The 16,117-nt window shown below is 48.1% G+C and overlaps 1 protein-coding gene across 2 annotated transcripts in view; it reads right to left on the bottom strand.

The window, feature by feature from the left end:
* WDR93 (WD repeat domain 93) overlaps positions 1–16,117 on the bottom strand; it is a 26,342-nt gene continuing 10,225 nt past the window's right edge. For both annotated transcript variants that reach the window (XM_075575149.1, XM_075575148.1), the window contains exons 9-17: positions 15,296–15,482; positions 13,379–13,446; positions 12,870–12,956; positions 10,517–10,651; positions 10,143–10,356; positions 2,999–3,059; positions 2,568–2,724; positions 1,746–1,926; positions 1–1,416 (exon numbers count right to left, since the gene is read on the bottom strand). In XM_075575149.1, the coding sequence (XP_075431264.1) occupies positions 1,308–1,416; positions 1,746–1,926; positions 2,568–2,724; positions 2,999–3,059; positions 10,143–10,356; positions 10,517–10,651; positions 12,870–12,956; positions 13,379–13,446; positions 15,296–15,482 (1,199 nt within the window). In that variant the 3' untranslated portion in view covers positions 1–1,307. The remainder of the gene's footprint in view (positions 1,417–1,745; positions 1,927–2,567; positions 2,725–2,998; positions 3,060–10,142; positions 10,357–10,516; positions 10,652–12,869; positions 12,957–13,378; positions 13,447–15,295; positions 15,483–16,117) is intronic.

The following is a 16,117-nucleotide window of genomic DNA, read 5'->3' on the forward strand; positions in this document are numbered from 1 at the left end:
AATATTTAGACTTTTTGTTTTAATATAAAACTGCCAATTAGTTATGTCAAAACATTAATAAACTATTGGGGATATTCTGTGCTGTAAAACGCGTGACAAATACAAAAAAATGATCGCGATGGGATTTGTTCTTTACAAATCTGGTGCCGTATTTTCTCCCTTTTATAGCAGGGGGACTTTATCCAATGACCCTTTTATAGCAGGGGGACTTTATCCAATGACCCTTTTTTGTTTTCTTTGCTTTCTAGGGTTAGGGTTGTGGGTATCCGCATGTCGCTGCCGGTGTGGGTATCCGCATGTCGCTGCCGGTGTGGGTATCCGCATGTCGCTGCCGGTGTGGGTATCTGCATGTCGCTGCCGGTGTGGGTATCTGCATGTCGCTGCCGGTGTGGGTATCTGCATGTCGCTGCCGGTGTGGGTATCCGCATGCCGCTGCCGGTGTGGGTATCTGCATGTCGCTGCCGGTGTGGGTATCTGCATGTCGCTGCCGGTGTGGGTATCCGCATGTCGCTGCCGGTGTGGGTATCCGCATGTCGCTGCCGGTGTGAGTATCTGCATGTCGCTGCCGGTGCGGGTATCTGCATGTCGCTGCCGGTGTGGGTATCTGCATGTCGCTGCCGGTGTGGGTATCTGCATGTCGCTGCCGGTGTGGGTATCTGCATGTCGCTGCCGGTGTGGGTATCTGCATGTCGCTGCCGGTGTGGGTATCTGCATGTCGCTGCCGGTGTGGGTATCTGCATGTCGCTGCCGGTGCGGGTATCTGCATGTCGCTGCCGGTGTGGGTATCTGCATGTCGCTGCCGGTGCGGGTATCTGCATGTCGCTGCCGGTGTGGGTATCTGCATGTCGCTGCCGGTGCGGGTATCTGCATGTCGCTGCCGGTGCGGGTATCTGCATGTCGCTGCCGGTGTGGGTATCTGCATGTCGCTGCCGGTGTGGGTATCTGCATGTCGCTGCCGGTGCGGGTATCTGCATGTCGCTGCCGGTGCGGGTATCTGCATGTCGCTGCCGGTGCGGGTATCTGCATGTCGCTGCCGGTGCGGGTATCTGCATGTCGCTGCCGGTGTGGGTATCTGCATGTCGCAGCCGGTGTGGGTATCTGCATGTCGCTGCCGGTGTGGGTATCTGCATGTCGCAGCCGGTGTGGGTATCTGCATGTCGCAGCCGGTGTGGGTTACTGCCTGTATGACCCTAGTAAGTATAAAGGGTTCAAAGAGAAGCCCCAAAGTGGTGCCAAGGGCCAAATGTGAGCTGAATCTTGCTTTGCTATAGAGAAAACGTCATCTGCACCGTTCCAGGTCATGAGCTCTACCATCCTTTGTTCCGGTTCTCTTTATGTTGTAAAGGAGCAGCATGTTTTCGAAGAAGGGACCAAGATTCTGCGATCTGTGTTCTTCTCTCAGAAAAAGTTTGTAACCTACGAGAAGTTAGAATAATAAGCACAGCTGTTAACACAGTCCAAAAGGATTCTCATTTTGTCCAGGCAAAACTCAACAGGCAAACCATGTGACATTGTGTGGGACAACATTAAAATAAATGGCGTTTTGGGGCCGTTTTCCCCTCTTTTATAATATACAGAATGTTATTTGTGACAGGTTGTAGAATACCAGACTCGTGCCCCTACATAAAATACTTCTCTCACAGTAGTCTCTGGTAACATTTACTATTTGTAATATAAATGGCAAGAGTAGTTGCAGAAGAAGAGCCTTTGTACATGTCCTTTATTCACCACGTAGAGAATCTCACCTCTTTTGTAAGAGTATCTCACATCTCTGTTCCCATGAGGAGTGCGGCCAGGAACACACCGCAGACTGTTGCTTTTTCATGAAAGACTCCAGCAGAGGCAAATGGTCGAAACTGAAAGCAAAGAGAGAACACGCCCCATTTCCTGTGGCTAAAGTCTCACCCGCAGCCGTTTTCCGTATCCCTACAATATAAAGCTGAAGGTTAGATAAATATTTAGGTTACTACATTAAAACCGATCCACTATATTCCCTTAAAAGTTCCTAACCCCACTACAAGTTGTGTATCTCTCTGTCTCTTGTGTAAATCACACTCTGCAACCACATATTCTGCATTATAACTAAAACAAATAATATTTGGGTGTGTACAGCGCTTTTCTCTCAATGGGACTCAAACCGCGTCACAATTACAGTACAGCGCGCAGCACACAGGAATGTTACACACTATCCCTGCCCAGGTGAGCTCTATATTTTTGGCGCCTGAGGCACAGGGAGATAAAGTGACTCGCACAAGGTCACAAGGAGCCGACACCGGGAACTGAACCAGTGTTCAACCTCAGTGTCATTGTTATTGTCAGTGTCTTTACTCACTGTCTACTCGGTGTCTTTACTCACTGTTTACTCAGTGTCTTTACTCACTCCTTCTCCCTGTTACACAGCCATCTCATCCCAACACCATAATAAGCTCATTACCACAATCACATACGTTTTCTACGCTCCAAGCCTTTCCATAACTTGGATCAGAGTTTTATAGGTCTGTATCTGTTGGATCTGATGGTCACAGTATGTGGCAAGACTATAGTGCCCGACATAACGGATTGCACACCTTTAAGAAAAAGACAGCAGTAATCTGGATCAAGAGAGTACACTGGTTGCCAGGGAGATGCCAGCGTGTGTGTCAATGGAAGACCAAACTGGCAAACTGGTTCTCGTGATGCAGTATCCATGAGCGTCACTGCGCCGTTCCGGAAAAACAAAAGGAGCTAGGAACATAGAAGGAACAATAATATGTAAAACCGGCCCCTCTGCTAGTCACAAAATGACATTATTATACATAATACAAGAAACAGGCATGGTTCAACCCTTCGCCTGTTTGTGCACAGCTAAATTATAAATAGGAACTGAACAACATAACCAGGAAAAGGCAGATAATGGATAACTAGTAGATAATAATGTGCCGTGTATGTGGTTGCTGCAGTCTAACCTAGCTTAGTCACACAAGGAGAATACAGTTTATTATAAGGAGGCCACACTCACCGCGTTGGGTAATGACGGAATTGGCCAAACTGCACTGACCTGCTCCTCCGAATTCTCAGGCCTTTGAGAAAGAAGTGGCGAGAATAAGAACATGGAAACGGTTACGGTGTACATGCTACGAAGCACCTCTATGGAAAACCATTAACACTTTGATTGACTGCTATGGAGTGATCGCTGCGTCACTAATCCCGCTGTCTGTCATCAGTCCAGATCGTGTCCTGAGCTTCACAAGGAGTGCAGGATGCGATCTCCCCATAGAAAACTAAACATGTGGGCGTGGGGGCATAGCTTCTACGAGGAGTGGGGGCATAGCTTCTACGAGGAGTGGGGGCATAGCTTCTACGAGGAGTGGGGGCATAGCTTCTACGAGGAGTGGGGGCATAGCTTCTACGAGGAGTGGGGGCATAGCTTCTACGAGGAGTGGGGGCATAGCTTCTACGAGGAGTGGGGGCATAGCTTCTACGAGGAGTGGGGGCATAGCTTCCACGAGGAGTGGGGGCATAGCTTCCACGAGGAGTGGGGGCATAGCTTCTACGAGGAGTGGGGGCATAGCTTCCACAAGGAGTGGGGGCATAGCTTCTACGAGGAGTGGTGGCATAGCTTCCACGAGGAGTGGGGGCATAGCTTCTACGAGGAGTGGGGGCATAGCTTCTACGAGGAGTGGGGCATAGTTTCTACGAGGAGTGGGGGCATAGCTTCTACGAGGAGTGGGGGCATAGCTTCTACGAGGAGTGGGGGCATAGCTTCTACGAGGGTTGGTCCATTTTTTTTTAAACCCGGTTAAAAAAAACGGTTCCCAGATGGCACTTACCTGCAGGGACAGAAGACCGGTGAGGAAGACCGCTGCGACATCTTGAACCAGCAGCAGATGTCCTGGTGGCGGTTGCAGCAGCTGAAGGTCTTGTTCGCCTCGGTGTGAACAGCAGGAACAGAGCACACAGCTGATGCCTGTGTTAGCCGGGGAAGCATGTGACCGGATCACGAGCGTTCCTATTGGACAGCCGGGGAGGAGCCTGTTTTCCAATAGGAACGCTCCTGCGTCCACGGCTCACACAGGCATCAGCTGTGTGCTCTGTTCCTGCTACTCCCACTGGATGAACAAGGACTTCGGCTGCTGCCACCGCCACCAGGACTTCTGCTGCTGGTTTCAGATGTCGCCACGGTCTTCCTCACCTGTCTTCCATCGCCGGCTGCAGGTAAGTGTTTAACTATTTTCATCTGCCCTGAAATTAGCAGCGGCCGGTCCCAGCGCCCTGCTGCCCAGTCCGGGTAATTTCCGGGTAGCTGAAAAAGCGCCAGGTAAGCTGGGTGCCGGGTATTTTTCAGGCACCCGGTACATCACTAGTTATTACACATTATTAGTCCCTTCTATACTCATATAAAACCCTTCCAGAAACGTTCCTAACACAGGCCACTTATCATTGTAGCTCAAAAATGGAAAATGGACTTTTCTTTCTTTCCCCACTTGCAATTCTTTTTCATGGAGTTTAATGTCTGCATTAGCTACAGGGGCCACATTTTGTTGCATGACCAGATCCACAAAGGACTGTTAAACCCGGGCTCATAACGTGACGTTATCTAAAACAGGAACTGGCGTCATGTTCCCGAGGTTAACTCGTATCCTCATAGCTAATTATATGCAAAAAACATCGCCCATTCTACAGCTCATTAGCACGGGCTCAACGCTGCGTTATCTGCCAATCGCTTGATGTTAAGTACGTCTCAGCGTTACTCCGACCCTGAAATAGGTCTGTAACTGGAAATGAGAAAGAGAAGATAGAAGCACTACAATGTTAGTGATATATATACAACCGTGGTGTCCAGGCGCAGTAACAGGCCGAGGTCAGCGTATATACAACCGTGGTGTCCAGGCACAGCAACAGGCCGAGGTCAGCGTATATACAACCGTGGTGTCCAGGCACAGTAACAGGCCGAGGTCAGCGTATATACAACCGTGGTGTCCAGGCGCAGTAACAGGCCGAGGTCAGCGTGTATACAACCGTGGTGTCCAGGCACAGTAACAGGCCGAGGTCAGCGTATATACAACCGTGGTGTCCAGGCACAGTAACAGGCTGAGGTCAGCGTATATACAACCGTGGTGTCCAGGCGCAGTAACAGGCCGAGGTCAGCGTATATACAACCGTGGTGTCCAGGCACAGTAACAGGCCGAGGTCAGCGTATATACAACCGTGGTGTCCAGGCACAGTAACAGGCCGAGGTCAGCGTATATACAACCGTGGTGTCCAGGCACAGTAACAGGCCGAGGTCAGCGTATATACAACCGTGGTGTCCAGGCACAGTAACAGGCGGAGGTCAGCGTATATACAACCGTGGTGTTCAGGCACAGTAACAGGCCGAGGTCAGCGTATATACAACCGTGCTGTCCAGGCACAGTAACAGGCTGAGGTCAGCGTATATACAACCGTGGTGTCCAGGCGCAGTAACAGGCTTAGGTCAGCGTATATACAACCGTGGTGTCCAGGCACAGTAACAGGCTGAGGTCAGCGTATATACAACCGCCGAGGTCAGCGTATATACAACTGTGGTGTCCAGGCGCAGTAACAGGCCGAGGTCAGCGTATATACAACCGTGGTGTCCAGGCACAGTAACAGGCGGAGGTCAGCGTATATACAACCGTGGTGTCCAGGCACAGTAACAGGCCAAGGTCAGCGTATATACAACCATGCTGTCCAGGCACAGTAACAGGCTGAGGTCAGCGTATATACAACCGTGGTGTCCAGGCACAGTAACAGGCGGAGGTCAGCGTATATACAACCGTGGTGTCCAGGCGCAGTAACAGGCTGAGGTCAGCGTATATACAACCGTGCTGTCCAGGCACAGTAACAGGCTGAGGTCAGCGTATATACAACCGTGGTGTCCAGGCGCAGTAACAGGCTGAGGTCAGCGTATATACAACCGTGGTGTCCAGGCGCAGTAACAGGCCGAGGTCAGCGTATATACAACCGTGGTGTCCAGGCACAGTAACAGGCCGAGGTCAGCGTATATACAACCGTGGTGTCCAGGCGCAGTAACAGGCCGAGGTCAGCGTATATACAACCGTGGTGTCCAGGCGCAGTAACAGGCCGAGGTCAGCGTATATACAACCGTGGTGTCCAGGCACAGTAACAGGCCGAGGTCAGCGTGTATACAACCGTGGTGTCCAGGCACAGTAACAGGCTGAGGTCAGCGTATATACAACCGTGGTGTCCAGGCACAGTAACAGGCCGAGGTCAGCGTATATACAACCATGGTGTCCAGGCACAGTAACAGGCCGAGGTCAGCGTATATACAACCGTAGTGTCCAGGCACAGTAACAGGCCGAGGTCAGCGTATACACAACCGTGGTGTCCAGGCACAGTAACAGGCCGAGGTCAGCGTATACACAACCGTGGTGTCCAGGCACAGTAACAGGCGGAGAGGTCAGCGTATATACAACCGTGGTGTCCAGGCGCAGTAACAGGCCGAGGTCAGCGTATATACAACCGTGGTGTCCAGGCACAGTAACAGGCCGAGGTCAGCGTATATACAACCGTGGTGTCCAGGTGCAGTAACAGGCCGAGGTCAGCGTATATACAACCGTGGTGTCCAGGCACAGTAACAGGCCGAGGTCAGCGTATATACAACCGTGGTGTCCAGGCGCAGTAACAGGCCGAGGTCAGCGTATATACAACTGTGGTGTCCAGGCGCAGTAACAGGCTGAGGTCAGCGTATATACAACAGTGGTGTCCAGGCGCAGTAACAGGCTGAGGTCAGCGTATATACAACCGTGGTGTCCAGGCACAGTAACAGGCCGAGGTCAGCGTATATACAACCGTGGTGTCCAGGTGCAGTAACAGGCTGAGGTCAGCGTGTATACAACCGTGGTGTCCAGGCACAGTAACAGGCGGAGGTCAGCGTATATACAACCGTGGTGTCCAGGCACAGTAACAGGCCGAGGTCAGCGTATATACAACCGTGGTGTCCAGGCGCAGTAACAGGCTGAGGTCAGCGTATATACAACCGTGGTGTCCAGGCGCAGTAACAGGCGGAGGTCAGCGTATATACAACCGTGGTGTCCAGGCGCAGTAACAGGCAGAGGTCAGCGTATATACAACCATGGTGTCCAGGCACAGCAACAGGCCGAGGTCAGCGTGTATACAACCGTGGTGTCCAGGCGCAGTAACAGGCAGAGGTCAGCGTATATACAACCATGGTGTCCAGGCACAGTAACAGGCTGGTCAGCGTATATACAACCGTGGTGTCCAGGCACAGTAACAGGCCGAGGTCAGCGTATATACAACCGTGGTGTCCAGGCACAGTAACAGGCTGAGGTCAGCGTATATACAACCGCCGAGGTCAGCGTATATACAACCATGGTGTCCAGGCACAGTAACAGGCTGGTCAGCGTATATACAACCGTGGTGTCCAGGCACAGTAACAGGCCGAGGTCAGCGTATATACAACCATGGTGTCCAGGCACAGCAACAGGCCGAGGTCAGCGTGTATACAACCGTGGTGTCCAGGCGCAGTAACAGGCAGAGGTCAGCGTATATACAACCATGGTGTCCAGGCACAGTAACAGGCTGGTCAGCGTATATACAACCGTGGTGTCCAGGCACAGTAACAGGCCGAGGTCAGCGTATATACAACCGTGGTGTCCAGGCACAGTAACAGGCTGAGGTCAGCGTATATACAACCGCCGAGGTCAGCGTATATACAACCGTGGTGTCCAGGCGCAGTAACAGGCCGAGGTCAGCGTATATACAACCGTGGTGTCCAGGCACAGTAACAGGCCGAGGTCAGCGTATATACAACCGTGGTGTCCAGGCGCAGTAACAGGCTGAGGTCAGCGTATATACAACCGTGGTGTCCAGGCGCAGTAACAAGCTGAGGTCAGCGTATATACAACCGTGGTGTCCAGGCGCAGTAACAGGCTGAGGTCAGCGTATATACAACCGTGGTGTCCAGGCACAGCAACAGGCCGAGGTCAGCGTATATACAACAGTGGTGTCCAGGCGCAGTAACAGGCCGAGGTCAGCGTGTATACAACCGTGGTGTCCAGGCACAGTAACAGGCGGAGGTCAGCGTATATACAACCGTGGTGTCCAGGCGCAGTAACAGGCTGAGGTCAGCGTATATACAACCGTGGTGTCCAGGCACAGTAACAGGCGGAGGTCAGCATATATACAACCGTGGTGTCCAGGCACAGTAACAGGCGGAGGTCAGCGTATATACAACAGTGGTGTCCAGGCGCAGTAACAGGCCGAGGTCAGCGTATATACAACCGTGGTGTCCAGGCACAGTAACAGGCAGAGGTCAGTGTATATACAACCGTGGTGTCCAGGCGCAGTAACAGGCTGAGGTCAGCGTATATACAACCGTGGTGTCCAGGCACAGTAACAGGCTGAGGTCAGCGTATATACAACCGTGGTGTCCAGGCACAGTAACAGGCCGAGGTCAGCGTATATACAACCGTGGTGTCCAGGCACAGCAACAGGCCGAGGTCAGCGTATATACAACCGTGGTGTCCAGGCGCAGTAACAGGCCGAGGTCAGCGTATATACAACCGTGGTGTCCAGGCACAGTAACAGGCGGAGGTCAGCGTATATACAACCGTGGTGTCCAGGCACAGTAACAGGCCGAGGTCAGCGTATATACAACCATGCTGTCCAGGCACAGTAACAGGCTGAGGTCAGCGTATATACAACCGTGGTGTCCAGGCACAGTAACAGGCTGAGGTCAGCGTATATACAACCGCCGAGGTCAGCGTATATACAACCGTGGTGTCCAGGCACAGCAACAGGCCGAGGTCAGCGTATATACAACCGTGGTGTCCAGGCGCAGTAACAGGCCGAGGTCAGCGTATATACAACCGTGGTGTCCAGGCACAGTAACAGGCGGAGGTCAGCGTATATACAACCGTGGTGTCCAGGCACAGTAACAGGCCGAGGTCAGCGTATATACAACCATGCTGTCCAGGCACAGTAACAGGCTGAGGTCAGCGTATATACAACCGTGGTGTCCAGGCACAGTAACAGGCTGAGGTCAGCGTATATACAACCGCCGAGGTCAGCGTATATACAACCGTGGTGTCCAGGCACAGTAACAGGCCGAGGTCAGCGTCTGGATATGTTTACCGTCAAGATTATTTATTTCTAAAATGTGTTACCAGGAAGTAATACATTGAGAGTTACCGCTCGTTTTGAAGTATGTCCTGGGCACAGAGTTATCATAACAAATACATGGTTACAAATACATGGTTACATTAAGTAGGATTAGGCCGTGATTATACCAAAAGCCGCCGGCAGTGTCGTGTGGCGCGACAAAGTGCGGTCCAAAAACAAATTGCTAGAATCCAATGAAGGTAAACATACGTCGAGCGACGGCCGCACAGGGCCGAACTGCAAAGCAGCCGACTGGAGAAGAGACTTGGAAATTTGTTTTCTTGCGGCGACAGCCGCATCACGGGAGCGGTTCATCCAATCAGGGCGAACCGCTCACAGCCACTCCTCCACCACCCTGTCTCCTCTGATTGTGCAGATGCCGCTCGCCAGCAGTGTGAGGATCACTGGATCGTGCTGCCGCCCAGCGGCATCTGGTATAATCGTAGCCTTATACATTATATACAAGACAATGCTATAGGCGTATGTAACAGTTACAGACCAGATTAACATGTGAGACAGCTTTAGTTTGGAAAGAACTTAGACTGCTGGCAGCTGTGGGAGTCTCCGGTAGATTGTCCCAGTTGTGGGGTGCACGGTAAGGAGGAGGAGCGGCCGGATACTTTGCTCAACCTTGGGACCATGAACAGTCTTTTGGAGTCAGATCTCAGAGATTAGATATGACTTAACTAACAGAACATTACGTCCCCACGCTATGCTACAATTACACTCCATTTGCATCTCGTGATCACTAATCTGCATTATGTTTAAAGCAATACTCTGTACAGGAGAAAGCATGATTTAACGTTATGTAATTGTCCTTTGAAGATAAATGGTTAGTGTTACCGGGACATTAAGTTAGGTTAACGTCACAGTAAGTCATTTAACAGAGCTTTGTGGATCTGGCCCCTGGTGCCTAAATGGAGTTATAAAAAATGTTCTACGCTTCTATTTCCCTATATTGCCTTGGACAAGTTTCTCTTTCTATTTCTAAAGGAGCTCACCTTTCCTGTAGAAGAACAAGAGTGGTTTCCTTGCCTCCTGCAGCTGTCACTGTGTACAGCGAGTGATCCGTGCACCACACCAAGATCTGGGCTCTAGGTGTAGCTGGAACTGCATTTGACAACAAATGATCTTTGTCAACAGCAAGGCATGCTATGAAATGTAGGCTTCCAATAGATCTTTCTTCTGGAAGGACGACCACAGCCAATGGAAACCCTGGGAAAGAAGAGAGAAGGTCCAAACACAAATTGTAAAGAAAAGAAGCTGTGAAGTTATGCCCTGTACGTAAAGCCTCACATTCCAGCAATCAACATTTACAATGAAGACCAACACTGGATACTGGAAGTGAATAAATAACCAACTGTAAGAATCTCACCGGAATGTTTTATGTCCCAAACTGCAAGTGTCCCATCTTCCAAGCCAAAGGCAAAGTACGCTGCACAAGAGCTGACTGCTGAACAAAGGATGGTGGCTGCACAGGGCCATACTGCATCAGGCTTTGGCTCAACATCTAAAAGTTATAGCAAGATCCCATTATCAAGTCTTACTTGTTACATCACATCAAACACATAGTTTGTCAAGAAAACATAAAAAACATATATACCCATCGGTACAATATGCATTATTTTTCAATCTCTCATTAATCCTATTATTTATTTATTTATAAGATATTTTACCAGGAAGTAATACATTGAGAGTTACCTCTCGTTTTCAAGTATGTCCTGGGCACAGAGTTAAGACAAATAATACATGTTTACAAATACAGTTACATAAATGAACAGGGTATACATTATATACAAGACATTGCATGCACAGTTAGAGATAATTTGTATTATGGGCGAATGAAACAGTTACAGACCACATTAAAATGTGAGACAGCCTTAGATTTGAAAGAACTTAGACTGGTGGTGGATGTAAGAGTCTCTGGTAGGTGGTTCCAGTTTTGGGGTGCACGGTAAGAGAAGGAGGAGCGATCGGATACTTTGTTGAGCCTTAGGACCATGAACAGTTTTTTGGAGTCTGATCTCAGGTGATAGGTGCTGCATGTGGTAGGGGTGAGGAGCTTGTTCAGATAGCTGGGTAGCTTGCCCATAAAGAATTTGAAGGCAAGACAGGAAATGTGAACTTTGTGCCTAGACTCGAGTGATGACCAATCTAGTTCTTTGAGCATTTCGCAGTGATGTGTGTTTTAGTTGCATTGGAGAACAAAACGACAAATTGAGTTGTAGAGGGTGTCAAATTTGCTAAGGTGGGTTTGAGGTGCCGAGCCATATACTATGTCTCCATAGTCAATAATTGGCATTAGCATCTGCTGTGCGATACGTTTTCTGACAAGGAGACTTAGGGAGGATTTGTTCCTGTAAAGTACCCCTAGTTTGGCATAGGTCTTGGTTGTCAGGGTATTAATGTGCATCCCGAATGTTAAGTGGGAGTCAAACCATATGCCCAGGTATTTAAAACTAGTAACAGGAGTAAGGGTGGTGTTAGCGTTGGTTCTAATCTGGAGCTCAGTCGCTGGAAGCTTTAAAAATTTAATCTTGGTCCCAAATACCATTGTTACAGTCTTGTCAGTGTTTAAAAACAGTTTGTTTTGGGAAATCCAGTTTTCAAGTCTCAAAAAGTCAGACTGAAGTATGTGTTGAAGGTCAGAGAGGCTATGGCTGTGTGCATATAGGATTATATAGGAAAATATAATCATTTACAACAACTAAAAAATCAATGGCTTGGATTGCGCTTTTAATTTGATTTTTTTTCTTATTGTGGCCCTTTGACAATAACACTTGTAAATTCTGGCCCCAACTCCCAGTCAGGTTAGCCGCCCCTGAGAGGTAGGGGGGGGGGTGGGTGTGTGTGTGTGTGTGTGTGTATACTGAGTTAAGTTATGGTGAGTAAAAAAAGTGACAAAAACCCTCCACAGTAAAGCATACAGTATAGCAAATGCAAATATACTGTATGCTCATTTGCATGTCTTAGGCAGGTCTGCAACCCCACCTTTCACCATTATCACCATTATCATCATTATCGCCTATAGGGAACCATGTATAAAATGGTTTTTGAAGCAAAAAGTGGCACTGTGTGCTCATTTGCATGTCATTTCCCAGAATCCCTTGCTGCAGTGGAAGTGCTGTGTGATAATGGTGAAAGGCGCGGTTGCAGACCTGTCTAAGACATGCAAATGAGCATACAGTATATTTGCATTTGAGATATATATAGATATAGATATATATATAGATATATATAGATATAGATATATATATAGATATATATATATATATACACACACATATATATATACATACATACATATACAATTCATAATAACCTTTGGAGACTTTCCAATAGTTATTTTACCACGAAGCGCTTCCTTGCATGGTTTCAGCGAATTGATATTCTATATTGCGATTTTTAAATGTTAGGGAGAAGAGGCAAACGAGGTTTTCACGTGGGTACCAGGGCCATGTCCAACTATCACAGCTACCAAAACACACATTTCATGTTAAGGGATTGAGTGTTACTGCGCATGATCATTTCTAAGGCTCAAAATAAAACATCTGTGCAATTTTAATACACTTGTAGTAATTCCCGACACGTATAACATCGATTATCAAGAAAACTCCTTGTACACAGGCAAGTGTCAGGGTTTCAGACACGTCACATGCAGGAAATGCTGTATACACGGTGGCAGGTGAACGAGATGAATCGCACAAAGACAATTGAAGATATTTTACCTGTTTTATCCTTAGCTGTTCTGACCAGTAAGTAGAGAAAGAGATTGTGGGATCCACTCCAGTGCACACTTATGGCGTTAGCTAAAGCTAGGAAAGTAAACAGAAGCAATCTGCTATCAATGTCACCATTTACCAATGGAAGGTTCTTCCCCTTATCTAGTGCAGCTAATCTTTTATGGTGGCGCCCTCTAGTGGCCACAAATGTGCAAGGGCTGAAATGAGGCAGGCAGTATGTACCTGTCCAGCACTGCCCAGCACTGCCCAGCACTGCCCAGCACTGCCCAGCACTGCCCAGCACTGCCCAGCACTGCCCAGCACTGCCCAGCACTGCCCAGCACTAAGCAGTCAGAATAATGTGTAATAAGAGATTAGAAGAATTTAAAAAGTAACTGGTAAAAGTTGGTCAACAAATGATACCAGATGAAAGAAAACATACAGAAACTAAGAAAACAGGCACATACGTAAGATGTTAGGATTTGATGGCGCAGAAGACATTCTTCTATTCTTACCAGTCTGATTTCTTTCAGGTCCCCCTTGCAATATTTTACCAGGCTGGAGAAAATGAAACAGCGTGTGTCTAAAATAGAGAAAAACGAAAGAACTTTCACTTTTTGGGGTGTTTTCATCAAAAGGTATAGAAAATAAAATAGTACCAATGTGATGTAGAAGAAATACACATACACGCAGAGGTAAGAAACAAAGCACATTTCTAATTTGTGACAATTAATACATCTGATGTGACTAACGTGTTAAACTGGAACTTAATAATATTAATACTTGATGTGTTTGTTATGATCCCTTTATCCATTAAGAGAACAAGTAGGGTAGATGCGCTGAAAGCAAAAATCCAGCAACAATGGACATATACAAATGTGTAAAAACATAACCCAGAACTATAAAACCGCAGTATGTAGATGTGTGTAAATCAGGGTTTTCCCAACAGATGTTCCCCGGAATCCTTGGGTTTCGCAGGCATCCTTACAGGGTCCTGTGCAATGTGCAGGTCAGTTTAAATTTTACCAAATCCTGAAGAATTTACAATGCATTAGATATCAGACACACTATTAGAGAGGGTTGGGGTTCCTTACAATGCATCAGACACACTATTAGAGAGGGTTGGGGTTCCTTACAATGCATCTTATCTCAGACGCGCTATTAGAGAGGGTTGGGGTTCCTTACAATGCATCTGATCTCAGACACACTATTAGAGAGGGTTGGGGTTCCTTACAATGCATCAGACACACTATTAGAGAGGGTTGGGGTTCCTTACAATGCATCTGGTCTCAGACACTAATAGAGAGGGTTGGGGTTCCTTACAATGCATCCGATCTCAAACACACTATTAGAGAGGGTTGGGGTTCCTTACAATGCATCAGACACACTATTACAGAGGGTTGGGGTTCCTTACAATGCATCTGATCTCAGACACGCTATTAGAGAGGGTTGGGGTTCCTTCCAATGCATCAGACACACTATTAGAGAGGGTTGGGGTTCCTTACAATGCATCTGATCTCAGACACGCTATTAGAGAGGGTTGGGGTTCCTTACAATGCATCAGACACACTATTAGAGAGGGTTGGGGTACTGCAGACTTTCACAATATAAATTAATTAAAGGGTTCCTTAACAAAAACAGGTTGAAAGCCACTGGTGTAAATGTTTCCTTTTTTAGTAAGGTTCAATAAAATGTTGATATCTTTACATCATGTGTAGCGATCATTACAAATATTACAAAGATACGCCCTTTCCTCTGTTGCTCGACTGCTAAAACTCTGACTCAGACCCTTATTTTCTCCCGTCTCGATTACTGTAACCTCCTGCTCTCCGGCCTTCCTGCCTCTCACCTGTTCCCCCTACAATCTATTCTAAACGCTGCTGCCAGAATCGCTCTACTCTTTCCTAAACCTTTCTCACTGACTGACCCACACCTCTGAAATGCCCTTCCTCTCAATATCTGACTAGCACCCACTCTATCCACCTTTAAGACCCACCTTAAAACACACCTGCTTAAAGAAGCATGAGTAGCACCGTGGCTAATACTATACACGATACATAAAGCTTGGCCCCCTGCAGACGCACTTACCAGAATTCCCTCCTACTGTCTCTGTACATTTTTCTACCTACCAATTAGATTGTAAGCTCCTCGGAGCAGGGACTCCTCTTCCAAAACGTTACTTTTATGTCTGAAGCACTTATTCCCATGACCTGTTATTTGTATTATTTGTTATTTATATATGATTGTCACGTGTATTACTGCTGTGCGGCGCTATGTACATTAATGGCGCTATATAACTAAAGATATACATACATACATAGTACTTCAATCAGTTGTGGCATTATATTTATTTGAGTTACTTCAAAGAATGACCAAATTGTAGCTTGCAATGCACAATGTGTCTGCTTCCCAGTGATGTGGAAATTCCTCACCTTGATTGTTCTACCTCTGTTGTTTCAGGGATTTCTACATCAATGTATTTCTGAAACATACTGGTAAATATGGCATCTTGCTGTTCCCATTGGTGAGTGCTGATTATATGATTTTGTCCAGTGCCAAACACACTGCTGCCACCCTCACTCTTCTGCACGGCCTCCAGTGGACTCTTGAATGAGCTACCTAGATAAATAACAAAACACTGTACAACTAAAACCTCTTAAGTCCTTCAAATGGGGACACGGTAGAAATGATTGTACTCAATATAACCTATACAGACAAGAGAGACCAGTTACTGACACATCCTCAGGCTATCAACCAAGTGACTTAGGGCTGGGACCCGCTGCGCCCGGCGGCGCGGCGGCCGCGTGAGCGTTCCCCACAGCAGGGGAATCCTCCCGAGCCGGTCCCAGACCCCCTCGCTGCTGGCTCACTACGCACTGTGACGTGTCAGCCGCCAGGGGATGCAAGAAAATTGTGATCCCGAGCAGTGACGCGTCACGTGGTGCGCTGATGAGCCAATCAGCGGCGGGGCTGTCAGACAGCTTCCTACACAAGGTAGGGGGTTGTGTGTGTGTGTGTGTATGTGTGTGTGTGAGTCTCAGTGTCAGCGTGTGAGTCTCAGTGTCAGCGTGTGAGTCTCAGTGTCAGCGTGTGAGTCTCAGTGTCAGCGTGTGAGGAGGGCATTTGTGGGGAAAGGGGGAGGGAGCTGCTTACCTTCCAGCAGCTCCCTCCTGTCCTGCAGACCAAGCCCGTGGAGGGAGGGGGGGGGGGGGGGAGTAGCGGGTCCCTCCGCTCAAACCACGCCCCCCCTCCCA

The sequence above is a fragment of the Ascaphus truei genome, chromosome 18, assembly GCF_040206685.1.
Source record: "Ascaphus truei isolate aAscTru1 chromosome 18, aAscTru1.hap1, whole genome shotgun sequence".
NCBI lineage: Eukaryota > Metazoa > Chordata > Amphibia > Anura > Ascaphidae > Ascaphus > Ascaphus truei.